This window comes from Pholcus phalangioides, unplaced genomic scaffold (genome assembly GCF_987345545.1).
Source record: "Pholcus phalangioides strain wild (caught in Gottingen) unplaced genomic scaffold, Ppha-v1.0 ptg000018l_1, whole genome shotgun sequence".
NCBI classification, from domain to species: domain Eukaryota; kingdom Metazoa; phylum Arthropoda; class Arachnida; order Araneae; family Pholcidae; genus Pholcus; species Pholcus phalangioides.
In genome coordinates, this window is record NW_028301611.1 from 19,489,670 (window position 1) to 19,516,806 (window position 27,137).

Consider the following 27,137-nt stretch of genomic DNA (forward strand, 5'->3'; position numbering starts at 1 on the left):
AGTCCTTCAATTTGGTATGTATTTTGATTGCTAAATATATTGTAATGTCATGCGCACAATAAATGTTTTGAGTTTAGGTGGTTATCCAGATAGTTTAACAATAATGGAAATCATCATTACATATATAGTGTAAAAGGAGTCATTCAAGTATTATATCAGCATTGAGGAGGGGGGTTATGATGCTTATCTCATCAGTCAACCTTTATAAAACTATGAAATATTCTTAATTACATCTTACTCGGTGTGCCAAAAACGAGAAAAACCTTTCACTAGTTTGTGGGCACCAGTATTGATAAGGCCTCTATAGAGCTACTTTAGTGATCTCTAAATGTTCTGCAGATCCATATGGTATAAAAAGTGTCTGAGCTGCTTAAGTGCTCTGGAACTGTGTCATGTATCACTTATGTGATCCGTAATTAAGCTGCGGATCATTTAAGTAATGTGCCACGGATAGCTTGAGGGATGTAGAATCGCACTGGAGGTCGCCAAAGTTCTCTAGAACTGTGCCACATGTCACTCAAGGGATCTCTAAATGTGCCACAGTCTGCTTAAGTGTTCTGGAACTGTCACGGGTCACTTAAGTGGTCTGTGAATATGCCATGGCCTACTTGAATGATCCAAAAATGTGTCATGGGCCGCTTAAATGCTCTGGAATTGTGTCACGGTTCATTTAAGCGATCTGTAAATGTGTCACTTAGTTCATTTTTACAAAATTAGGTTTGAGGATAGATCAGATAACCCTCAAGGCCACATTTGGTCGACGAGCCAAGATTTTAGCATATATGGCTTAGAGGGTGGGTCGCAATGAATTTCTTTAAAAAGAAATTTTGAGTTCTTAGCCTTCGAATAGCATTGAAATTAACAAAACTTCATTGTAATAACATATAAAGGTATTTTCTTTCAAAGTTTTAATTGAAAAAAAAAAATTTTTGCATTAAAATAAATTTTTGGTTGTCTGGAGGGGAGCACCAGCCCCCTATTCCCCCCCCCCCCCACACATACGTCTTTGATCCCACCAATATGCATATGGAAGTAGGAGGGCAGAGCTGGTGAAATTTTTTGTTGACAAGGAGAGCAGGGATCCGAGTTTTGCTGACAAGGAGGGGATCAAAAATGGCTAAAAAATCACTGACATAATACTTGAACTGCCCCAAAGAACTTTTTTTAAACACCTGCCTGTTATGAAAAGTGTACAGTAGATTTTTTATATCAACACATACATATATAAGCAGTTGAAGAAATTTTGGAAGGTCAAGAATCATCTTGAATTGAAGAATATAATGCAGTTCTATAGTTTTCCTTCAGCTTTTATGTTATTCTGTATTTAAATTGCATATTTTACAAGAAAAAATTCACATATATTATCCAAAATAATTCTGTAGAGAGCTGAAAATTATTTTAGTCATATTAAATACTTATTCTTTGTATAACATAAGGACTTTATTATCACAAAAAATGAGTAACTTTGCCTGGTTTTAATTTATACAAAAATTGCCACGTTTTTAAGACAAATAAATTTAATTGGTCGAATGGTCGACGCGTTTCGGCTCTCCATTGAAGAGCCGAAACGCGTCGACCATTCGACCAATTAAATTTATTTGTCTTAAAAACGTGGCAATTTTTGTATAAATAAGGACTTTAAATGTTACATACAATCAATGTGTTTTTTCAACAGGAATTTTTATATTGAAGAATAATGTTTGAGGTTTTTGATGGAGGGTTTGATGTGACAGTTCAAACCACAGTTTAAACTGTCAAAAACTGTTATACTTCAAAAACCTGCCAGCCCTCGTTTTGCAGGTTTTTATCTAAAAATAGACTAAATATGCCTTCCTTTCCTGCGTTAGACAGTTTCTGTCTTAAAGAGGTTTCACATAATTGAAAAAACATTAATTATCCTATAGACTATTTTTCTGTTCCATTCAAGACATGTTTCTGTCTCATACAGTGTCCTTCTTAGACAGATTTCACTGTATGAAAGCTTTTGCTGTAAATAAAAATGATTCTCTTGTATGAAGGAAAGTTGTGTGTTATTAAAAAAAAACCTAATATTTTTCATGTTATTTCAGGTATTTTTTGACAATTGAATAGATTGGGAAAATTTTTTGGGGGGAAATACGATTCAAAATGTGTTCAAATATTGTTATTGTTGCTTTTATGTATCCTCATAAATTTCTTTAAGAAAAAAAATAGTTGAGATAGGGAAGAATATATACCGCTTTTGACAGGAATTAATCATTGCACATAAAGAATTAACATTGCTTACTATGCTCCAACTTCAAGGTATTGAGGCCTTTGAGGGTCGCCTCAAAGTTTTGCACAGAATTTTTTTTTTCTTTTTTGTTCGGAACAGGATTAAGGGATGGACGTAGCAAAATTTTAACATTCAGAAAATTACCTATAGCTAAAGGCCATCCTAATGCTCATTCAAGAACAAAAACTTTTAACAAACTCAACGTTGCACATTCATTTTATATATTTGTACATTCAGTATGACTGATTAAACATTGGTGTCACGTACTGTATTTTATATGCATAATAAAGCACCCGACACCGCCCAGCCCCCTCATCCGGGGCAATGGTTAAAATTAACATTGGTCAATAGAGCCTGGGCTGTGCACGGTATGAAATGAAATGATTAAACATTGGAGATTATCCTGAAGTAATATTTTTATCTATAAAAATTCCCCAGAGTGTTAGAAAAGTTATTGTTCAGGCAGCAGCCTTGAATGAGTTGCAAGAGCTAAAAATTAACATCAGGGCTAGATAGCAGCAGGCTTTGTCACAGTATATTACTGTTATTATGATACAAATACAGAGGTCTAACGAGATGGATGAGAAAAGATGCCCATAAAATACATGGGTTTCAAAAGTATCTAAAATACAGCAATCCGAAAAAAAAGCAATTATCATGAAGGAAACTAATAATCATGAGAAAATTTAATACCCTGCCCATGAAAAATTATGGCTGTCTTCATCTAACTATGGATAGCTTCTTTATTTATCCAGTGCAGTGTAGATGGTGCTGTTTCCAAAAAATGTGGAATTCAAATTTTTTTTAAACTGGCAAAATTTTCAATAAATTGGTAGCTGTTAATAAATTTTCAACCTCTTCACAGACTTGAACCAAAAATAGCTGTTAAAAAATTTGCTAGATTTGCATTTATTTTATGCCAAATTTTCCTCTAACCCTTTGAAGGACAGACATTTTTCTAAAACCCATAGAAAACAAAGTAGCAGGTGGGGTCTCTATGAGAACACAGTGCCAGAAAGGGTTAAAAAAGAAAATATTCATTTGTGCAATAGTTAATTCATTTGAGTTTATTTCTAAACTGAGACCGAACGAGTTGGGTACACATATGTGTGTGTTAGGTCTAAACTTAAAAAAATTCATCAAAAACATTTAAAACCATTAAGCCTAAGGACAGGAACAAAGTGGTGAAACTAGTTGGCTCAAGAGATTTATGAGCGAATTAGCACTTATAAACAATTACAGACAGCAATTTGTAATACATAGAAGAGATTGAGATTCCAAAACTCACAGATAATTGCATCAATAATCATGCATTAAAAATATCATTGCAAAAAATTACTGAACTGCCAAAATTTCCTGAATGGTGAATATTGAGGCATTATGGGCCTAAGGGATTATTCTGCATTTCTTTGGATTTTATAGTCTCGAAATGTGAATCATTCATGACTAATTTTTTGGTGAATTTTACTCTATTTGTAGTTGGTTGGTAGCTACAGTGAAAAATTGAAGTAAAAATTTAATCATTTATGAAAGCATGTTTAACAGAATTAGAAACTGTGTAGCTTCTATGTACTATAATTTTTCTTACAATGCATTACTCAAATTTAGGTTAGGGAGAGATTACGTGTTGCTTTGGAGCGAGTCACCACGCTTGAAGAAGACCTCGGTCGTGCTAATGATGAAGTATGTTTTCAGATTTTTTTAGGGAGTCTATTTTTTGAAAATTTGATAAATGATTCATTGAATTACTTGTGCACTGTATTTTTATGGCTGCTGTGTGCAAAACTTGTATGAAAGAACTGTTTTGGGTGAAGCTACCACAACCAGGTTAATGGTTGATAACAATTGGTATTAAAAACCTTTTTTTCTGTTTCAACAGATTGCCCAGTTAAAGACCAAAGGTACTAATGTTCCTGTCATTGAACAGAAAGAAGAAAGAAAACCTGCTGACGGAGAAGAGAAAGTTCCTGCTAAAGTATTGCATTTCTAAAATTTAAAAAAAAAACTCCATCTTCTCACTTTTGAAATTTGCCTATTTTTAAACAGTAGTAATTATTTTTGCTAGGTTTTCTATGACCCAGTTTTACCAATTTCTAAGTGTTTATTTTTAAGTCTATCATTGAAAATCATGATGAAAATATTTTTTGATGCATTTTAATACTTCTCTCAGCATTTAAAATCAATGGTGTTCCGTTGGTCTAAGATCACTTATCAAACAATCTGACCACAAAGAAAAACATTAAATGGTGATCCACAAAAAAATTTCCCCCCTGTAATGTATTAGTCACAGATAAATTATTCTTCGAGAGAATCACAATCCTGTCATTTTAGGTCTCAGCTGTTTAAATGCTGAATGATGATAAATGTTTATTGCTGTAAAAAGTATTGAGAGAGCCACATTGACCAAAATGCAAATATTTATGAGTAGAACTGATTTTGATGTGCTGCAGTATATAATATGTGTACCAAGTGGTGCCTTTAGCATCTATTTGATGAATGGATATTTTTCTGACATTTGCATGCTATGTTAATCTTTCATGTTCTGGTAAATGAAATAACTTTTTTTTAATAAGGGGATGGATTACTTGCTAAGACTGTAGTCTCCCTTCCCAGGCGTATTATGCAGCTTTATTTTCAAATCAAATTTATTTGTTTTATATATACATAGAAAAATTAATACATTTATGAGAGACATTTACAGTCTATAGGCAAAATGCTTAAATGGACAATTTCTTTGTATGGGATTAGTAAATTGAATTGTTTGATGTTTGTAACTGAAATAAGGCATTTACCATATATACACGAGTATAAGCCAAGTTTTTTTGTTGAAAAAGTTTGTTCCTTTATTCGGGGGGGGGGGGAATTTTCGGCTTATACACAGATGTTTCTGAGGAGAAAATATCGATTATCAACCTCTACTTTACCAAATCATATAGCTACCTGGCCTCCGCATGGCTATCTTGAAAATCCATGCCATCATTTTACTGTTGATGGCGTTACTAACCAATAATTTTGCATCTATGTTCAAATTATTTACAACAAAATAAGGGACATGATAATTCAGACGAACAGTGAAAATAGCAATAATATCCAGTGTCATGCTCTAAATATAAAATAATTCATAACTCATATATATATTTATAAAATAATTAACTTTGTAATACAAAACACAGACTGGTTATCTTTGAAAACAGGCAGAACAGCAATAAGAATTAAACATGCTTTTGTGTGAAGTGTTGGAAACATATAAAAATCTAGTTCAAAAGAGTTTTTCCTTCACTGCTCCCAAATTAATGAATAAATTTCAATTAAAACAACTGATGACAAATAATCCCTTCATAAAACCCAACATGCAAAACATGTTTTAAATTACGAAAACATAACATAATTTATGTGCATAAGTATACAAAGTAGAAGGATTTTGTATATGATATATTTGTATCACACTGTTACGTATATAGGCCAGGATGAGCAATTTCCTTTTTTCTGATGTTTCCAAGGCAAAAATGAAAGAAACTTATTATCATACACATATAATACTTATATGTTGCATAATCGTAACATATCGAATGGCGGTCGATATTGTCATATAGATTCTTTTTCTGTGTGTGTGTGTAGGTATCCAATGGAACAGCTGAAGCTACTGCGGAAGCTGCCCATGTAGTTTCTCTCCAGGAAACAGTTGAAAAAATCACATCTGAACTTAACACCTCACGCAGCAAAGTGTCTGAACTCAGTGCCAAAATAAAAGAGCAAGAGGATGGGTTATCTGCTGCCCAGAAAGAGATTGCTCGTCTCCAGGAAGAAAACTCAAGGTTATCCAGGGATTTGAAGGAAGTAAGTTGATATATAAATATTAAGTCATTTGCTAGTTGAATTTACTTAGATTAACAGAAATGATTTTTTCTTCAATCGGTTATGCAGTTGATAGTACACCAGAACACACTAGCTGTTGTGCAGTCATGTGATCATCCTGATGGCGTCACATTTTAATTGCTTCAAGCAGCATGGCAATGGTCAACTGCATTTGGTTTCCAACTCTGAGCTGCAAGTACAAGTTGACTTCCTTTTTCAAATGTTTCTCTCTACAGAAAGTAGTCAGACCCACTGCTGGAGGCAGCTCAAGCTCATCTGCTGCCCAGGTGTAAAGCCTCAAATGCCGCCCCTAAAGACGACTCTTGGAAGATGCTAACAGAGCTTTAAGCTAGAAGGACTCTGGAATAAACCTGTTTTTTCAATACAAATCCTCATACCATTATATACTGTGTAAAGTGCAAAATGTGTGTGACCCTACGTTCTGCTTTTAAAGAAACTGTCTTGCTCTTTGGTCCAGAATTATTTTATTGTTCTTAATCATGCCAGATAACTTTATCCACATTACAGCTTTTATTGATGAGCCATCATTACTTACGGTATATTCATTCTGTAAAGTAAGGTGAATTTTTCCTTTGCCTTCATTTGACCTTCTGGGAAAATTACTGGTCTTGCTCTTTGGTCCAGATAACTTTATCCACATTACAGCTTTTATTGATGAGCCATCATTACTTACAGTATATTCATTCTGTAAAGTAAGTTGAATTTTTCCTTTGCCTTCATTTGACCTTCTGGGAAAATTACTGGTTGTTGGGCACCAAAACACATAGTTGCTCCTTATGACGGAGTACATTCTTACTTTTGTTGTCACAGTTCCAGGCAAATTTTTGTTCCTTCAAGTTTTCTCAACATCTCCGTTGTCAAGATATGGCTGAAATTATTGATGTCATTAAATTTTTACCATTGGAAGTTTTCTAAAATTTGGATGTCAAATTAAAGCCTAAGCCGCTGCTCCTGCCCCCCCCCCCCCCTTCCCAGCACAATACTTACAAAAACACCAACAGTTAGGTATCTGCCACTTTCACTGCCAATTCGGGAGATAGATGATGACTCTTCAAACACAAAAACATGCTCTCATAAATACAATAGGGGCACACACACATGTACAGAACACTTAACCAACATGCACCAATTGGTCAGAAATTCCTCAAAGAAATATTTATAAAGTACATGTGTAGTCAATATGAAAATGAAATGATGAGCTATATATATATATCAGACATTTGTTACAGACTAGATTAAACTGAATACCCATTAATTTTCTTCAGAAATCAGTATACTGAAATGTAGTTTTATATTTGTTTTTCTGTTTGTTGTCTTAGAATAATGCACAAAAAGTGGACCAAGAGGAAAGAATATCAACTCTTGAAAAAAGGTATTTGAATGCTCAACGTGAGTCAACGTCTGTACATGACTTGAATGAAAAACTGGAGCAAGAGTTGTCCAACAAAGAAGCACAATTGAAGCTTGTGAGTCTCAAGTTTGAGAACATTTTATATTTTATTAATGGTTTTTTTTAAATAAAACCATTGTCATACATAAGGCCATCTAAAAACAAAGTTTCTGTTTTAAAAAAGTTGCCACTGCAGTCAGGGTTGTTTGGTATAAACCACAGTCTCCCAAACATCTTATTCCATCGCCCCCTTCATCACAATTTTTTTCCTCTCATCGCCCTCCAACTCAAGTAGACCCATAGGATCTTATGTTAAATCAGTAGGTTCTATCGCCCCCTTGGACCATTCCATCTCCCACCAGGGGGCGACATTGCCCACTTTGGGAAACACTGGTATAAACCATGTTGGCTTTAACCATGGTTTCAACGAAGTGGGTTTTTTTTTCAAAGAATCACATTAAAAAAAGTGGCCTAATTATAATTCTTCCCCCCCCCCCTGTAAAAATATCACATTGGTTCATTATTAGCTGATATGTTTTATTCTTACCACATTTTCTATTCTTGGGGGTACATTCTGATATATCTGTAAATGGTGCAAGATGATATAAGTGGTACTTTTCAAAAAAATCTCATAAAAGTGGCCTGAATATAATTTTTCTTTCATATTAAGTGTCTTAGCTGCTTAAAGTTATATACAGTATCAAAATTTCTCATTCTTACCACATTTTCTAACTTTGGGCTACATTCTGATGCTCTATCTTGAGCAAATTCATAAATGAGGATTGCATCATACATGTGGTGATGGTGGTGGTGTATTATCTCACCGGCTTTTTTCCACTTTCATGAAGAAGCAACAACAGTAGTGACTTCACTGGCATGCTAAAGGCAGGTGGTTTTATAATCCAAAAGACACCAGCTGCTCCTAAAGGACCAGTGTAGTAGTGGTTACATTACCTCACTGAAATTTTCATTTTCTTTCCATAGGAAGCAGCACATCTCGTACTGTATATCGCCAACAGGCTTAATATTGAATTATTTTTTTTACATATTTTTTTCAACATCACCTCCAGTTAATCAAGGTTCTACTGTACAGTAGTAAAAGCCCGAAATCGGAGCCAGTTCGTGAAGTGGCTGGTGATCCCTGTCCAAAAAATTTTGCAGTTATACATTTTTTGGAATATGGACTGGATCACCATTTGGTTAAGATGTACAGTAGTAAGTGATTTATGAAAAATAAATCAGCTATATACAGGGTGATAATTCTGATTCCAAAACACGAATAAGAACTACTGATCAGAATGACTTGAAAATTTGTGTGGGTCCATTGTATGAAGCAATGGAATTTTCTTTGGCAAAAGAAAAAAAAAACCCTTCAAAACGTAAAAGTAGATGATGCTGTACTTGGCCAGCAGTATAATCTTAGATGCCAGGGTGACTAGAAAATCAGTTTTGGCACCTAAAATTGTATATACATCATTGCTAAAATGGAATGTAAGCACGAGACAATTTTTTTTTTTTTTTTTTTTGATTTCGTAATGTGTCTTCCAACATGAGAATGGGTCATAAAGTCCCCCAACAAAAGAAGAAAAAGCACATTACTCAGAACTGTTTTTCTTGGGGGAAAACAAGCTTCACTCTTAATGAAATTGACTGGCACCTAATTTTTTTATTTTTTATTTATCCACTCCTGGTGGATAGCACAACTTTTATCAAGATGCACATTGCAACACCAGTGTAGCTGCTGCTGATGAACCATTTTGACAATAACAACATGACACCACACCTGGCGGTCATGTTCACCTGACAGGTGAACTCTATTATAACCCTATCAACTTTTAGCTTTGGGAATACCCCAAAATGTTATGTGCAGTGGTCGGATTGCAAACTTCTGTGAATTGAAAGCACATCCACATCATTATGATGACAGAGGCCTACTCTGATCTGTTGTTGAACAAGCGTTTTTGTTTTTCCACCTCACAGTGGACAACATAATTAACATTTCTTGTGTAAGTTGTAGTTGTTTATTTAAATGACTTCATTTTTGTGATGTTTCCATGAATTATGAAATCGTGCCATACTAATTGCATTATCATTTTGCCTTGACTGGCTGTCATATCTATTCTGCGAGCAAATTTCCTATGTGCTGGATTAGTATCATGTCATCGAATGAGTGTCATCTATCTTACATTTTTAAGTATTTTGTTCCTCTTCGCCATACAAAATTCCATTGCCTCAGGAACATTCATGAATGGTAATACAGATTTTCAAGTCATTCTGACCAGTGATTTTTATTTTACACTGTTTTAACATTAAGAGAATTCTCAAGCAAAATATTTCCTTTAGTTACGCTATAAAATAACTAAATTGCAAAAACTGGTTTTTATTAAAATACGAGACATATTTTTGTAGATTAATTAAATATGGGAATTGTGTTAATTACATTAATAAACATTTTATTTAAAGTAATTATTAGAAGTTTGAATGATTTTTTAGAAATTTCATTGTTTTTAATGTAAATGTTATTAAAACCAAAAAACCAGATTTTTTTTAGTTTTTTACAAACCCTGACTGTAGTCTCATGGGTGATAAGTTAGTTGATTTATTTGCGACCTTGAAATACATTTTCCAGGCATTTTCACAGTGCATGCATACATTCCTTGATGTGTGTTTTCAATGTTGAAGAAAGTTTCATTGCCCACTTACTATAAATTCAACTGAATTGTCTATTTCAATAATGTGTGAACTATAATTTAAAAATTAAAGCAATAAAATTGCTTGGTATGTGACTGAGGGTTACAGCAAAGACTCTAAGAGAGATTCATTGATAAAATTATAGGATAGATTTGCTATGAAGGGACAGGTTTTTTTGCATGATGATGAACAAATCACAGATGAGCAATCCTCTTAAATAGTAATTTTATGCATTCAGTTGAAAGAAAGTATTAGTAGGAAGCCATTTCACTGTAATATCACTGTCGCTGCTTCCAGAAAGACCACATTCATTCCTTTATGGAATTGCATCAAGGAAACTGACTTATCAGAAATTGTGTGTACACACCCCTCCCCCCTCAACTTTTTCTATGTTCAGGAAATTAATAACATTTATACAAAAATTGCCACGTTTTCAAGACAAATAAATTCAATTGGTCGAATGGTCGACGCGTTTCGGCTCTTCAATGGAGAGCCGTCATCAGGACCTCGTGGTCAGAATTCACACGAATGAGTCGTGGAGGGGTGATGTTTATGTCTGGTCATCCGTCTGATGACGGCTCTCCATTGAAGAGCCGAAACGTGTCGACCATTCGACCAATTGAATTTATTTGTCTTGAAAACGTGGCAATTTTTTTATAAATTAAAACCAGGCAAAGTGTCTCATTTTTGTGATAAAATTAATAACAGCTGTATTTACGCTGGGCTGGCTATTTGATTTTCTTAGTCATTGTTTAACATGTACAAAGCAGTGTACATGTTACATGCTACTAGAAAGCCTGAAAACAATTCCAACACCTTGCTGACCAAGCATTAAACTTGACGCACGTGAATACTATTGTGATAAAAGTGCTGTATCGACTATGTTTGAAAATTACTCATTTTCTGAGCATCTCTCGTGCTTTTTCTCAAGCGAACAACTTATATAGTCAAGTAAATCATACTTTTTTTTTTCAGTTTCGAAGTATCACAGATGGGGAAATTCATGTTAAATGTATATTGATCCTGAAGTGGATTAATTATTTGCTGCCTGTGGTTGAATAATTTTATTTATACTATTCTCCTTCTCTTCTATCATTAAAAACAGCAAGAAACATTGTGAATCTCCATTTCCTTGTCATGTCAATAACTATGAAGCCATTTATATTTTCTCTTTAGAATGTTGTATAATGATGTAATTTCCCAGTTCTTTTTTATATTGGCACTCCACAAAATATTTTTTCCACTCACAGATTGAGGTGTTAAATGTTATTTTTTAAATATTGCATAGAGTGAAGAAAAATGCAGAGCTTTACAAGAAAGGCTGGAGCTGACAGAACAAAAGCTTGCTCAGTTTTCAAGAAAAGCAGAAGCAGCAGCTGGCGAAGCTTTAGCTCAGGTAAAGTTCAATTATTAACATTAACATGATTCATTAACTATTGTAGAAAATTTTCTTTTGTCTTTCACTTGTAAATACACTGTATTTGTATGCAATCTTAAAAACTATTTTATTCAAATTAGTTTCGTTGCTGCACTGATTTGAGGTGGTGATATGAATGCTAATGACAGTTTTTGTACATCTTAATTTTTCAAGCAAAGCCATACCTTAATGAGACAAACCATATCTTTCACTTTAACCAGAGTCCAGCTTATTTTGGTCTATCGTGAAGTCAACTTGTATGCACTTGCACATGCCCAGCTTGTCTGCCATTCTTCAAAGATGTTTAAAATCTATCTTTTGATGTTCTTTCTCACTTATTCTATTGATAATGAGTGAAATCACTGGCCAAGCAGATTTAATTTATGCGCAAGACTCGTGCCAGAGCTCATCTTTCAACTTTACCATTGAAATTTACTTGGGACTTTTGGAAAATCAAAAATGCCACTATGAAATCAGTTTACACAGCTTTGATTTCATTTAAGGGAATGGTCAAAGTTGAAGTCAATGGACGTATCTGTATGATAAGTGCAGACACGTAAGATATCTAGCCAAATGTTAGGGCAACAGTAGGGAAGGGGACAAATGTTTGGTAATGTGATGGCATTCAGTTATTTTGGTAAATTCTTCTATGGGGATCGTGGCCACTCGAGAAAAAATAAAAAAAGTAAAATTAAAAAAAATAATTAGAAATATTTTTAAATAGTGAAAATAAATTAGTGACTGATGAATAGTTAAAAAATTGGTCTACGGGGCTTCGCCATAGAATTTTTTTACTTAAAAGGGCTCCACGAGTCAAAAAAAGGTTGAGAACCGCTGCCGTAGACTATGTGCATGTTAGTGTATCGGATCCATTTAAAAAAGAGAAAAATCCTCATTGATCCATGCTCTCACTTACGTTGTTCATTCACTGTTCAATTCTTTTATGACCTGATTCCACCTTCATAAACATTACCTCAATAGAAATAAATTACCTTTTGAATGAGACAATATACTAGGGGAACCACATCATTTTACCCAAAATTGTTCTCTTCTTATTTTGGGTTAAACGATGTTGTTCCCCCCAGTATATTACCTGAATAGTATTTTCAAATACAATTCAGGAAAGAAATACAGACGAAGCATAATAACTACAAAATATATATAAATTGTTTTTAAATTACTGCATGTTGATTTTTATCAAGATATTGAGTGATAAGTATTTTTAAGCATGTGGGAGTATGATGCTGTATTTTTTTTATCGCTGACTGACTGAGAAAACTTTAAAATTTTAAAATTTGTTTATCTCGAACACTACAGTCTAATTTAATCAGATATGTGCCATGTTACAAACTGGTATTTGGAACTTGTGTTTCTCAGCTCATTTATGCCAAGATTATGTAGTCTTTGCATGTTTTTCTGAGAAATTTTACACATAAACTGATAAATTTAATTCTGTTAATCAAAAGTTACACAAACAACCATAATCACAATTCAAGATATCTTATATCTAAAAAATCAAGCAGTAGCAATTGGTATTAATATGGGGGGGAAATCATTTTTAATGAATTTTTAAAATTTTTATTTTTTGCTACATTTTTTTACAGGTTCAAGATAGGCATGGAAGTGTGGAGGACAGAATCCAAAGGTTAGAGCAACAGTTAGAGGAAAAAGGAGCTGAATTAATAAGGGTAAAGTAAAGCCAGTTTATCACCATACAAGTATCGTAAATTTTGTTGTGTACAGTGATACCTCAGGTGACGATTTGTTCCAAAATCATGTTCATTAGCCGAAATCTTTGTAAGCCAAAACGTGATTTCTTAGGTTTCTATGGAACATAGAACTTGTTCCCGGTCCTGCCCAAAGCTTAAAGATCGGTTTTTAAAACACTGAGTAATGCTATAAGAAAGACAAACTGATGGAAGGTTAAAATGAACATCTTCAAAATTGGATAAATGAGAATCTACGGGAATATTAGATATACTGAAGATCTTTTTATTTTACCCTAATGTACACAATCAACGCAAGATTTAGTCTGCTAAAGGCTGTTGCCACAACCCAGTCATGTTGATAGGTGTCCCCATCCATTTGTGATTCGGTCAGCTCATTTCTGTATCTGATACATGTGGAAGGAAAAGCTAAGTAAGCACCTGGAATGTTCAGATTCTTCCACTGAATGAACGTATGGTATGAAAATATAAACTCCTTTTTTTCTATGCATTTTCCATTAGCTTGATATTTCATTTTACATGAAATGATTCAAAAACTTTTTGAAAGTGGAGGCACATCAAGAAAAATATTTTGAGTTGGACAAGAATTAATTGGGCTTGAATGAAAGTAATTCTGATGATGATTGGAACCAAAAATTTAGCTCATGACTGGCTGTTTTATATTAATATGTGCATCCACATCATTAAAAATGTCAGTTAACTGAATCTGAACTGAGAAGTCATGAAAAATCTTTGTTAGCTGAGGTATTACTGTATTATGAATAATGATGCTATAATTTGAGTCAATTTTCAATATTATACAGTGTCAATCTGACCTATTCTGCCAAATTAAAAAAGGGGGTGATAGACAATGCCAAGTGGATCATGAAACACCCCGCCAATCTATCCTATCTCAAACCATTTTCGAGTTATGGTGGATAATCGATTATAGAAAAGAAATGTGTCAAGCCTAAAAACCAGAATTCGTGGAGGTTCTAAAAGACTTATACACAAACTAAGCATACATTTGGAAAGATCAGAAAAATGCTCTAAGGTGACACCAATTTCATCAAAATATCTGGTTTTAAGGGCGAGCTACAAGCGCTGAAAATTATCACAGTTCAAAATCGAGTTGTCACCAAAATTTTTAATCACCTATTCTGCAAACACCTTTCTAGCCACAATTAGTCAAATTTGCCAAAAATTTGTCTATTCCACCAGCTTCCAAAATAGCTTACAATAAACCATATGGGTTTTCTGGTTCAGAATAGATTTAGTCGTTTGTTTGCAATACATCACTGAAATCAGCATTTGTTGAAGTAGATATTCGACGAAAATTTGCAACTGTCGGTTACAAATTGTGGCAACAATTTGATTTTGCACAAAAGATCCTATAAAGTTTCTCTGCCTCTATCTACAGGATATCCGTATTTAATGACGAGCTACAAGCGCTGAGAGATTCGTGAAGTGAAAAATCAAATTGTTGCCAAAACTTACAAAAATTACTTTTACGAATGCAGATTTCAGTATTTCAAGCAAATTCAAATTTTTCCTGAACTGGATGACCAATTTGATTTATTCTAGTCTCTTTCGAAAGCTGGTGGAATGGACAAGTTTTTTTGTAAATTTGACCAATTGTAGCTAGAAGAGTGTTTGCAGAATCGACAATTAAAAATTTTAACGACAATTCAATTTTGAACTTTGCCAATATTTCAGCATCTGTTGCCCATCAATAAAATCCAGATATTTCAATGAAATTGGAGTGACCTTGTAGGATTTTTTTCCCTGCGCTTTCCAAATATGTGCTTAGTTTGCATGTAAGTCTCTCAGAAACTTCACAAATCCAGGTTTTTTTCCAATTTCATATTTTTTCCCCATAATCGATTATCCGTTATAACTCGAAAACAGCTTAAGATAGGACAGGGTTGGTAGGTTGTTTCATGATCCGATTGGGGTTATCTATCACCCCTTTTCATTTGTCAGAATACGTCAGATTCACCATGTATAGTCCCACTTATGTGCAAATTTTCATTTCTTTCATCAGCTGGTTGGATCCCTTATTTTGCTACCTAAAACCCCAGTTTACATTGGAAATAGAAAAAGTGGGTTCAAAACTGGCTTCAAGGATTTTCACCCAAACCCATTTTCATGGACGCTCACTTTACAGATATCATCAGAAGTCACATGGGTTGGCTGGTTCAATTTATTGCATAAAGAATTATAGGAAAGGAGGTTACATCCATCAAGTATCCCTAACAAAGAAAGGGCAATCCCTTCTTCCCATTTCTGTCCATACGTGGAAAATAAGTTGTCAAGTGGGTGGTAGCGCTCCCAATGCTACCACAATATTGCACATGTAAAAGAGGGGTGGGGTCTTGAGTTTTCCCATAATGTGCATCCTTATTGAACACTTATAACAAAGCATTCTAAGAAAATAACCTCCATGAAGTAACATGGGTAAAGAGAGTAATCAATCAAAAGTCATTTCCTAGACATATTAGTTATTACTAAATTTCAACTCGTTGAACAATATGTGAACTTTTTTTCTTGCAGGCAAGGCAGAGGGAGAAAATGAACGAAGAGCACAACCAGAGGTTATCGTCTACTGTAGATAAGTTGTTAGCAGAATCAAATGATAGGCTTCAGCTTCACCTAAAGGAACGTATGCATGCCTTGGAAGAAAAAAATTCTTTGGCTCAAGAGCTGGAACGCACAAGAAAAGTGCTGGAGGATACACAGGGCGAAAAAGTATTGATAATTTTTTTAAAATTTTGAAAAATTTCATTACTTAAATACTCAGATTGCCATAATGAAATTGAAAAATGCTTTTTCATCAGAATTTAAATGAAAATAATACATGCTCCCTCTATATATATGTTATTTTTATTTCCCAGTATTAAGAAATGTTTGGTTTTCAAGTAATCTTAAGTTTCTTAGCTTTCAGACTTTTCAATCTTGTTAGGCTCGCAAAAGATATTTTAAGGAAAATCGCTCATTGAAACTTCAATAAATTTGAAGCAGGAACTTGTTATAAGAAGATTTGCAGCTCAAAAAGAAATATTGATAAATATCCAACACCGCATTTTTCTGACTTCAACATTTCAAGATCCTTCACAAATATATGCGTTAATTGCCCGTCTGTCATCTTTGTTATCTGTATAGAGCTAAATTATGTTGACTTACTTTCTTTCAAACCGAGTGCAACTCCAGTCTATCACAGCGAACAATTTACTATCGAGTGAGTTTACTTAATTGTTGAGTCTGATTCTTCATTCTTCAGTGCTGCCAGCTTTATTTCAGATGTGTAGTGTAATGATTGAATATTTGTACTATTGTAGACCTGTTGCTCTCCGTGGCGTGACTTTTTAACGGGAAGATTGGCTTGCATTTGCCCCTCAAAGTTGGAAAATATGAAAAACCAACTTCAGCCAACCACCATTGTGGTGACAGTTGGGTTCAAACCTAGGTCCTCACAATGCAAATCTGTCACTATGACCACAGCCCTAAAAAAATTTGATTGACTATTTTATGCGAGAGCCAAGTGTATTACAACATGAAACCTTTCTCACATTTATAAAAAAACTAGCTGATACCCGGCGACGTTGCCCGCCCTGTAAAAAATTTATATATATAGCTTATTTATTATTTCTTAATCAAAAAAATTTTACATCAAGTAAGAAAAAATTATTTATTTTTAAATATTTTAATTAAAACTTCAGACAGTCACTTGTGGATACACAATATTTTTTGTTTTTCCATCTGGTGTGTAGATGTACAAATTTTTAGGATTACCAACAGGCGACGAAAAGCTGTCCGTGTGAAAAAGAGGGCTCCAGTAGGTTGATATCTGCCACTGCTAACGACTGGCCTTGCGCTTTGTTGATTTTCATGGCAAAAGCTAAACGAATCGGGAACTGTAATAGCTTGAAAGTGAATGGCATTTCTTCAGTGATAATTGGGATACGTGGAATGAAAACGTCTTCTCCTTTGGCACATCCAGTTAGAATCGTTGCTTCAATGATGTAATTGTGCAATTTTTTTATGCAGAGTCTCTGTGTCTCCAAATTTCTTAAAAGCATTATAGGTATTCCGACTTTGAGGGTCAAGATGTGTGGAGGCACACCCGGAATATCCAAAGAGTTCAGAAATTCTGCAGGATACAGAACTATCTGCGCTGTGTCTGTGACAGTGTCAACCAGTGTAAGATGTGCAGTCTCCCAGAATAATTTTTAGGATTTTTTTGTTGATCTTGTTCACACTGTGATTTTTTCCATGCCAGAATGCTGTCTCACAAAGCTACATGGCTTCGGTGATTTTGTTGAATGTTTGGAAGACTTTGTCTGCAAGTTCTTGAACTGAGTTTAACAACTTGCAAAATCCATTTGGGAATGTAATCAGTCCAGTGCTTGGGTCTACAGGAATTCTCCCATTGCCAAGTTTGATCAACTAATGTGAAAATGATAGCGGTGCCGAGTCATTTTACAGTTGAACTCGCATGTTGGTGAATAATGATAATTTTTTAACTTCGTGCCAGAGTGTTGATGATTTGAGGCAAGCATTGAGTTCATCAGTTGGCGTTGAACATTTTTATTCTCAGTTTTGTCGTCGTAATTGTTGTTCTCTGTTGTTAGCATTGGCGTATGCAAGGGAGGGCCAATATTATAGTGTTATTTTGCAGGGAAAAAAATTCCCATTTCGGGCATTCATCCAGCTCTGACAAACTTTTAAAGTAGCCTACAGTTCAATCCCGGTCCTGTTTGGTGTATATGCAAAATCTGGCGATGATCAGCCTTAAACTGTAGATTTGTATAAGGAACAGACATGCATACATACAGACATACTTTCACATTTATATATAAGATACCAAACAGAACCGGGATTGAACCGTTTGCTACTTTAAAAGTTCGTCAGAGCTGGGCAAATGCCTGAAATGAGTGAAAAACTGTCAGGCAACAATGGTTTTGGGGCCTCAACAATTACTTTCGGAACGTTTACTTTGGTTACCTTGGTTTCCAACAATGCGTTTCAGACGTGTATATATGCCTTTACAATGGTTTGTCACACCTTTAATTCTGTTATTATAACAGTTTATTCCTTTATAACGGTTTTTGTAACTTTTCCAATCCTCCCAGTAATTGAAGAAAACCTGGGAAGAGCGCCAAGTATTTCTGCTATCCTATATACAGGATGTCCTGTAAGTGCTAATGCGGCCTTTATGTTATCAACCGCCCATCGTAGAGGTATAGTTTCAAATTAAAAAATGCTTAAAAGGCATTTGAATAATACTCATCGCACAAGCTGGACATATGACGTCACTGACAACAAAGAACAACAACTACGACGACAATCAGTCTAAAACTAGATTTGTATAAAGAACATACATACTTTCACATTTATATATGAGATGTGCTGTTAGCAACGAATGGAAAAACCATTGTAGTTTCTGTATCTTAACTTTCTTCCTAATTGTTTTTTGCCTGCAACATTTAATTTGTTTGCAAATTTAACTGGATATTCACATCATCTTTGCTGTCATGATTTGGTAATGACTTGAGAAAATTTTAATGCTTTAGTTTCTCTCATCCTTTTTTTTATCTTTTGTCAAGTTTCATTTCTGATAGATTTTTAATCTACTCTCAGGACAAAATAATGTCAGAGCTTGGAAAAATGAGGAGTGAAATGGAGACAATGAAACGGGATCTTCAAACTTATAGAGCTGAAAGCTTAGCAAGGTAATATTATACTATGATTATACACCATGTCCTAAAAGTTTATACACTCCTGTTTTTCCTGTATAACTTCTGTAGCACGTGGTGTAATGAAATGCAGTTTCATCACAGAAAAAGGAAAAACATTTTTTTCAGTATTATAGAATTTTTCATAAAATAATTTTATTTATAATTGTTAGTTTGTTAAAATTATGTGCCCTAAAAGTTTATGGAAACTATTGAATATATGTGAATTTGAAACATGTAATTGCAAAGCAAAGATTGAAACCTATAAATGCAGTCAGACAAAATAAGGCGTGAGAGAATCTCTCAATGCCTTTACGAGATGGCAAAAGCGACGTCACTTCCTGTGGACGCGATTAACAAAATTTTGAGATCAAAGTTGCAAAGTTAACCTATTGAATATTTTTCAAAGGCTTTAATTCATTCAAAAGCATAATTTATCATGTTTTGGCTAGTAAGATGCCTTAGCATTTAAAATCATGCTCTGTAAAACCTAGATATACGACTTCTTGTGATGATTGGTTGATAAAGGAAATAATGTCTACCCAGAAGTTGTTTGTTTGTGAAATTGCTGAACCTCTGGTTTGAATGTATCACCAGATACTGCTTTAGAAAGTATTTTTAAAAAATGGTTTTATTGTTCATATAATAATTGTCTGTCAATTTGCCCTCTCAAAGCACTACATTCAAACACGCAATACACCATTTGGGAGATTAGAGTGGGCTTGAAACTATGACTTATGTAGATAAATGGATCAGTGTTATTTTCAGGGATGAAAAGAAATTTAACTTAGTAGACTGTCCTGATGCATGCATGGTACTGTCTAGGTTTAGTTACTAGGGAAATTGAACTTTTTGTTAGTAAATATTTAGATTGAACATATTTTTAGGAATCAATTGTTTGATTCACGGGTTACTTGTAAATGATTGTGGGAGGGTTCCAACTTTTTTTTTTCCAAAAGGGACTGACTTTCACTCAAAAAGGACCCAGATTTTACCAATAACTGGGTCCCAGAACCAAGGTAAATTAGATTGCTGCTGCATCTCTGCTCTTACTAGTCATTTTAATTGAGTGGAACTCCTTTTAATGTTCACCATTGTTTTATAGCCAAATAATAATTGAGGTTTTCAAAAGCTTCAGTAGCGTTTTTTTGGCTCATAAAAAAATTAATAAAAGTAAACCTTTTGTAAATAAATATTATAAACTTTTCCAGAGCTGCCAGACCGGTGCCACAGCCTTCACCAATTCATCCTGCTCGAAGTGTCTTGTCACCTGGTGCACCAGTTAGTACTGCATCCTTGTCTCCTAGTCGACCTCCACCTGTTCTAGAGAATTCTGATGCATTCCATATGGTTCCTTCGATAGATTATATTTCTCCTAATACCACGCTCAATCGCAGGCTTCAGCGAGAACGGCAAGCTGTAGTGGATGATCATGCAACCAAAGTATAAAGTTTTTCAATTCATGTATATACAGGGTGAAAACCTGAGTCTGTTTCAGCTAAATAACTTGTGAACTTGGTTATAGAAACATACTTTGAATTAGAAAAAATATTAAAATAAGGTTCCTTATTTGCATTTATTTTAATAAGGTCATATATGTACCGAGATACAAAATTTAATTTTGATAGTCCCCCATCCTCTATATTTCAATTAGGAACTTGGTGCCCTGTCTCTTCTGAGTGAAACAAAAAAATTTCCATGTTTCTCAGTACAATATTAGCTGAAGTATTTGAATTTGAACCTCATTGAGTTAAACCTCAATATAGCAATACTCTGCAGGGAAAAAAAATATTGCGAAACGATGAACCTCTTTGCTAATTGTACAAAGTACAGACAAAGGTAATTGTAAAGAAAAGTCACATTCCTGTGTGGAGAATTGAACCACCAACCTCACACTTTTGGGTACAGAGGACAGGCATTTTCTTTCCTAAGAACACTGTTCCTTTGGGCTGAACGGGACTGCACAATAGACAACCTCCTAACTCAGCAGCTGCTCGTAACAAAATTAGTCCCCAGATGGTGACATCTGCAGGCTAATTTCGTTACGAGCTGCTGCTGATTTAAGAGGCTGTCTATTGTGCAGTCCCGTTAAGCTCAAAGGAACACAGTGTTCTTAGGAAAGAAAATGTTTGTCCTCTGTAGTTTGGTTGTATAGCATGCACCCGAAAAGTGTGAGATTATAGGATTATCAGATTTTAAGGTTGTAGAGGTGGCAAAATAATGTTTGCCCCAGTCATCAAAAATCCTAATTACTGCCCTGCCTAGAAGGACCAATACTGGTCAAAATGATTGGAGGTTGATTTTCACTGTACACCAGGAACGTCATTTCAACTTTTTCCAGGGGGCAAAGAACATGTACTCAATGTGTGTATATAGGCCTATATATACTATTTTTAGTGTATTTTCAAAAGCCGGGGGAGGGGGGCAACACCCTCCGACCCCGCCCCTCAAATGACGGCCCTGCTGCACACTCAAAATTTTTGTAAATTTTATGTTTATTTGTATAAATGAGTGTACCAATAAGCAGTAAAATAAAAAATTTCGAAAAAAATTTTTTTTGGAATAAAATCACACAGTTGATTTTTATCTTAAATTCCAAAGAATTCCTTGTAGCATAACCAATAGAAAATTGATATTCTGAACATTATAACTACAATTGCATTCACACATCATCACACTTTTTACATTTTTCAATACCAAGTTACATTACAAATGCTTTTTCTGCTTACAAATTTCTTACCTATATAAAATGTGGCACATGTTATGTTATGGCATAGCAGGATCTCACATTGCTGTCTTTTTCCTGATGCCATGGTGATTGATGTTGTTAGCAAAATTCTGATTTCTGAACAAATAAGGTTTTCTCTAAGCTTACTAGCTAGTTTCGACCAAAAGAAAATTCCTGTTTTATATTTTTTCTACGTATTGACCAAGCTTTTATAGATGCGAAGTAGAATGTTGTAGAAAAAATGCACTAGTGCATCTAATCAACACCATCCTCTGTTTCATTGTAAAAATCAAAGATTACAGGAAGTTTTTCCTCACCTTGAGAATATACAAGGTGATTCAAAACTCAACGTACAAACTTTTAGGGGAGGTAAAAACACAAAACAGAATAACATAGGAATGTATGACCGGAAATTCCAACCTGATCAGCTGGAGGATAAATGAATATGCAGAAATGGCAAGTTAATAATAGGTGGAAAAACTCTTTATTTAGCGATACTTTACCCGAGGACAGTAGGTGTATACGTTAAGTTTCACAACAAGTGCTCAAAGTTCTTATCATCCATGGTTATGCATGCTTGAGGGCACCACGTCGCAGCTGCAAACATCTGCAAAATGCCAGGTATTTTTGGAAGGGTTTGACAATCAGTGTGTTGCCGTTGTGAAGCTTGCATAACTGTGGATGGTAAGAACTTTGATCAGTTGTTTTGAAACTTGAAGTGTACATGTACTATCCTCATGTAAAGTATCACTAAATAAAGAGTTTTTCTCAACTCATTATTGGCTTGTCATTTCTGCATCTGCATTTATCCTCCAGCTGATCTGGTTGGGGTTTTGGTCATACGTTCCTATGTGATTCTGTTTTGTTTTTGTGTTTTTACCTCGCCTAAAAGTAGTGTTAAAATATAGTTAGCTCTTTCACCCTGTCAAATGCTTTACCGCATTACACAACAAAAAACTTCACAACAACTTCATTATCACATTCAGCTGGTAAATGGTTTAAAAAATACTGCTGCTATTAAACACTCCTGCAAGAGCCAAAACTGGTGAGAAATTTAAAAATACATTGGAATCTTATTTTGAGCAAGATATAAGGCACAGGGGTACAACAAAAAAAACTGCGACTTGACCGCAGCAAAAAATTGCTACCGCAGGGAGTCCCCCATCGAGGGGTTAGCGCACCAACCTCTCGACGAGTATAAAAAACAAGCCTGCCATTCGGAATCTGCAATAAATTGTAGTTCCCGGTCTAATTAGCCCTCGTGTGCAGAAAATGACCGTGGTGCGACAAAAATGATCAAATGATCAGCAAGATATAATAAAGTATTATTGTAGCTGTTTAAAATTCTTGGAAAAATATCGATTGAGAGGAGTTATTAGAGGAGACTATTGGCAATTCCAAACAAGATTTCAAAAAATATTGTTGTATAGGGATTTATCATTACATTGAGTGTTGTTGTAGCAATGTTTTAGTGTATCTCAGCTAATGTTGCACTTAGAAACATGTACATTTTTTTGTTAGGCTCTAGAGAGAAGACAGAAAATTTTGATTTATATGTTGAAGAATGTGTTGTATCTCTGTACATATATATGTACTATATGGCTCTAGTAGAAAAATTACTACCTGAAATAGGGCACAATAGCCCAGGTCGATAAGATACTTGCCTAAAGTACCAAAGTATGTTTATATATGTCGTGAGTTTGATACCCGGTTCATTTTTATCAGAAAACTTTTCTGACAGGGGTACAATAAAAATGGCGACATGACGGCGGAGAGTCCCCCATTCTCGATGAGCATAAAAAACAAGCCTTCCATTTGGAATCAGCAATAAATTGTAGGTCCCAGTGTAATTAGCCCTCGTGTGCAGAAAATGGCCATGGTGCGACAAAAAAATTATCAAATTATCACCCATGGCTCCAAAGCAACAGTTTTACCAACAAAGTTATATAAACAATCCCTGATGAAAGAAGTTTTAAAATATGTCATTTAAAAAGAGTTTTGTTTTAATACGAGAAGCAAAAGATATACTCAAGTTCTCTTTCCTGGGTCAAAAATCGTTACCTCTGTAATGACTAATATTCAATCATAGATGGCCCCACCCAATCTCCATATAGCACATCGACTTTGTTATCAAATCTCCAAAACCGGTTTGTGCAAGCATGTAAAAAAATAATGTAACTATTTTTTGTTTCAGGTTAACTTTGCAGTGAAGAGGAAGGTAGAGAGTGTATTCCTTCGCCGCAAAATATAGTTCCCATACATCAGAGGTTTACGGTGATCCTTTATGCAGAATATTTCCATTTTTTCTATGGTTTTGAAAAAATACTGAAAAAAAATCGTTTTGAACCGATGTTTAATCGTTTACAATTTTTAAATTAGAAAAAATATTGGTTACCATTATCGAAAATCCATAGCAACGGCAACAACATTCTGGCGCGATATCCTAAAAATTTTCTCCGCCAATATCACTGTCGTGTTTTTTTCGTTACACCGAATTATATATACTGAAATATACATACATATTTTACATCGCTATTCTCGGTTGAATTTACCATAACGATACAATTTTTCATTCAGTTTTACATCCAGTTATACGCTTACATCAATGCAAATATTCAATAAGTTTTTTTCTCCCGAAAATAGGCTTCAGTGAATTGAGATATTCACTCGTAGATAACAGGAAGTGTTTCTCTTCCACGAAAGCATCGATACCCTTGTTAGAGGCCCTTTATGGGTGCAGAAGTTTTTGGTTTTAGATGCTAATTTTTTTTAATTATTTATTTCTTGCCACCTTCTTGGGAGAGTAGTGGTTGCTGAATCCCCTATTGCTGATCACGGAGAGTGTTGACACGAGTCACATCTTCACTCACACGAACGCCATGTTCCATCCAGCAGGGCCACCTGCAAAGCGTATTAATAATTCTTTAATACGCTTTGGCCACCTGTTTCTCCAGATGCCCCTTGCCTTTAGTTTCTCTTCAGATAAAATAAGTGAGGCGGGCACAGTGGGTGAGGCTTTCATCTATTATGTGACAATTATATCTCTCTTTTCACGCTAAAACGTTCTCTGGCTCTTCCTTTCCAATACTCGTTGTAAACAAAACTCAATAAGAATCATCCATAATAACCCCATGCAGCGGCACATCAACAGTAACAAGAGACTAAAACTCGTGAAAACAAGTGTCATCGACGTATACCATTCGAGGAGGAGGGATGAGCGACGGAAGTTTCGGCAGGAGAAAAAAAAAAGAGTAAAAAAATTCTAAACTTTTCCGCATTATTATTGTTATTATTTGGTGCATTTTCACATGAAAACAGAATTAATCTGCTTGTTCTTAATTTTTTTTTTTTATTGCCTTCAAAAATTTTATTTAACGTGTATTTTTTTCATATAAATTGAAAGAAAAAATTAAAAATCCCGAAGTTTTTGAGAGCCATGGTTAATATACAGTATTTTAAAATTATACGTTGCTTTCGTATTATTGTTTGGAATTTTTTTTATAAATAAATTTCAGCTAAGAAGGAAGGGAAATATTGCAGAAAAATAATATGTTTTTCAAAATTTTTAGTGTTACTTACTCATCAATATGATCACGGAGTGATCATTAAGTAAGAGTAAGATAATTATAAGCTGATGCAAGATAATTATTTTTCTAAGTTTTAAAACACTTTCTAATAAAAAAAAAAATTATTTCAAAAACCTCACTTTAATTTCTGAAAGTATCGGCACTGGTTTCTTTTTTTTAATTCTATAATTATTACTAATTGTAGATTTAAAAAAAGATTTTTCTCACTGAGATTGGCGAGAATCGGCCATACCTTACTAAGGCAGCGCATCGATACATTGGTTAAGAGGCTTTCGTTCCCATAGCAACGAGTGATGTGGTTCCCTCGTAGCTTCCCCTTCACTGCAAAGTTAACCTGAAATGGACTATAGAATAATCCTTTTTCCTCTTTCCACTAAAACCCCAGTTTTCCACTTTTTGTGGACATGCATTAGGGAGGAAAAAATGCATTGTATTGAAAGGAGTGAGAATAAAAATATCAAAGTGTCATGACCACACATCCTGATTTCACCAAAAATGCCTCGTTTTTGGGAAAATGAAAGTAATTTTTTTTATTTAGTTGAATATTGACCATATCTTGAACTGATAATTTTTTTTAGTGCCAATTTTTATTTTATATCATAGTTATTTTACCAACAGGTAGAATGATAGATAGAACCACTTACAACCCCAGACTAATGCAGAGCAACTTACATTCTGTTACCTCAGATGAGGCAGGATTGTGTCAGAAGACAACCTGATCTTAGTAGATCAACCACTTAAAATCCTAAATTGTATCTATCACTCCTCAAATCAGTTTCAGTGTGCCTCCCTCTTCCGAAAAGGACTATATTGCCACAATTTTGGGAAACACTGCCCTGTATCGAACTGATCAACTTGAAAAGGGAAAAGTTACTGAAAACAGTTGCTTCTGTTTTTATGTTTATATTGCAGAATACCAACACATTTTGGTAAATTGCTATGTAAGAAGTGCATTGAATTTAAACTCATGTTTAATTCATATACATACATAAAATATAAATTTCCATTTTAATATGTTCTGTTCAGGTGCAAGCAGTAACTGAACATGATTGGGATAAGATAGAGCAGGCACATGTTCTAGCTAATGTGCAGCACCCATTTGATGCAAGCGACACTGAGTGCAGTCAAACCGATGACAATGAAAGCATATTCGATGCTATGGATATGCTTTCACCGTCGACACACACAGACGCTCAGACGCTAGCGCTTATGCTTCAAGAACAGTTAGATGCCATAAACAATGAAATCAGGTTTGCACTTTTGCATTATTTTTTATCTTCAAGGGTACCAATGTTCTTTTACACATACGAAGTTGAGTTTACATGTAGTAGCTTTGTTCCATTAAAAAAACTGATGTAGCAAGTTTTATAGCAAAATCAGAAATGAAGAAGACAATGAAGCCACACCATGAGTTCATTACCTCATAGTATAAGGATCAAATTATTAAAATTTATGGTACTTCCAATGGTTAAAGGAGTAGTAGTAAATATTATAAGTAGTCACACCATATAAACATACTAAGTTCTCCAGTGCAATTTTCCATTTTGAATCCAAATATGTCGTCATACCTTTTCCTTAAGGCATATTTTTTTTTTTAGTTCGTTTCTGAAGTTATAATTTAAAATTAGTTTTAATTAACATAAATAACAAGTTATTAATAAATTTTGCAAGTTATTGAAATTTTTTTTTAGAAATTGATTTCATAGCATAATAAAATTTATAGAAATCTAAGGTCATCGTTAACATTCTGTTG

General features: G+C 34.4%; 1 protein-coding gene across 4 annotated transcripts in view; it reads left to right on the plus strand.

Annotated features, from left to right (window-relative positions):
• LOC149071806 (liprin-alpha-1-like) overlaps positions 1–27,137 on the plus strand; it is a 153,130-nt gene that overhangs the window by 85,459 nt on the left and 40,534 nt on the right. For all 4 annotated transcript variants that reach the window (XM_089247919.1, XM_089247917.1, XM_089247918.1 and 1 more), the window contains exons 4-13: positions 3,863–3,937; positions 4,134–4,229; positions 5,873–6,091; positions 7,450–7,596; positions 11,500–11,607; positions 13,233–13,316; positions 15,888–16,082; positions 18,975–19,066; positions 20,281–20,512; positions 26,411–26,634. In XM_089247919.1, coding sequence (XP_089104045.1) covers positions 3,863–3,937; positions 4,134–4,229; positions 5,873–6,091; positions 7,450–7,596; positions 11,500–11,607; positions 13,233–13,316; positions 15,888–16,082; positions 18,975–19,066; positions 20,281–20,512; positions 26,411–26,634 — 1,472 coding nt within the window. The remainder of the gene's footprint in view (positions 1–3,862; positions 3,938–4,133; positions 4,230–5,872; positions 6,092–7,449; positions 7,597–11,499; positions 11,608–13,232; positions 13,317–15,887; positions 16,083–18,974; positions 19,067–20,280; positions 20,513–26,410; positions 26,635–27,137) is intronic.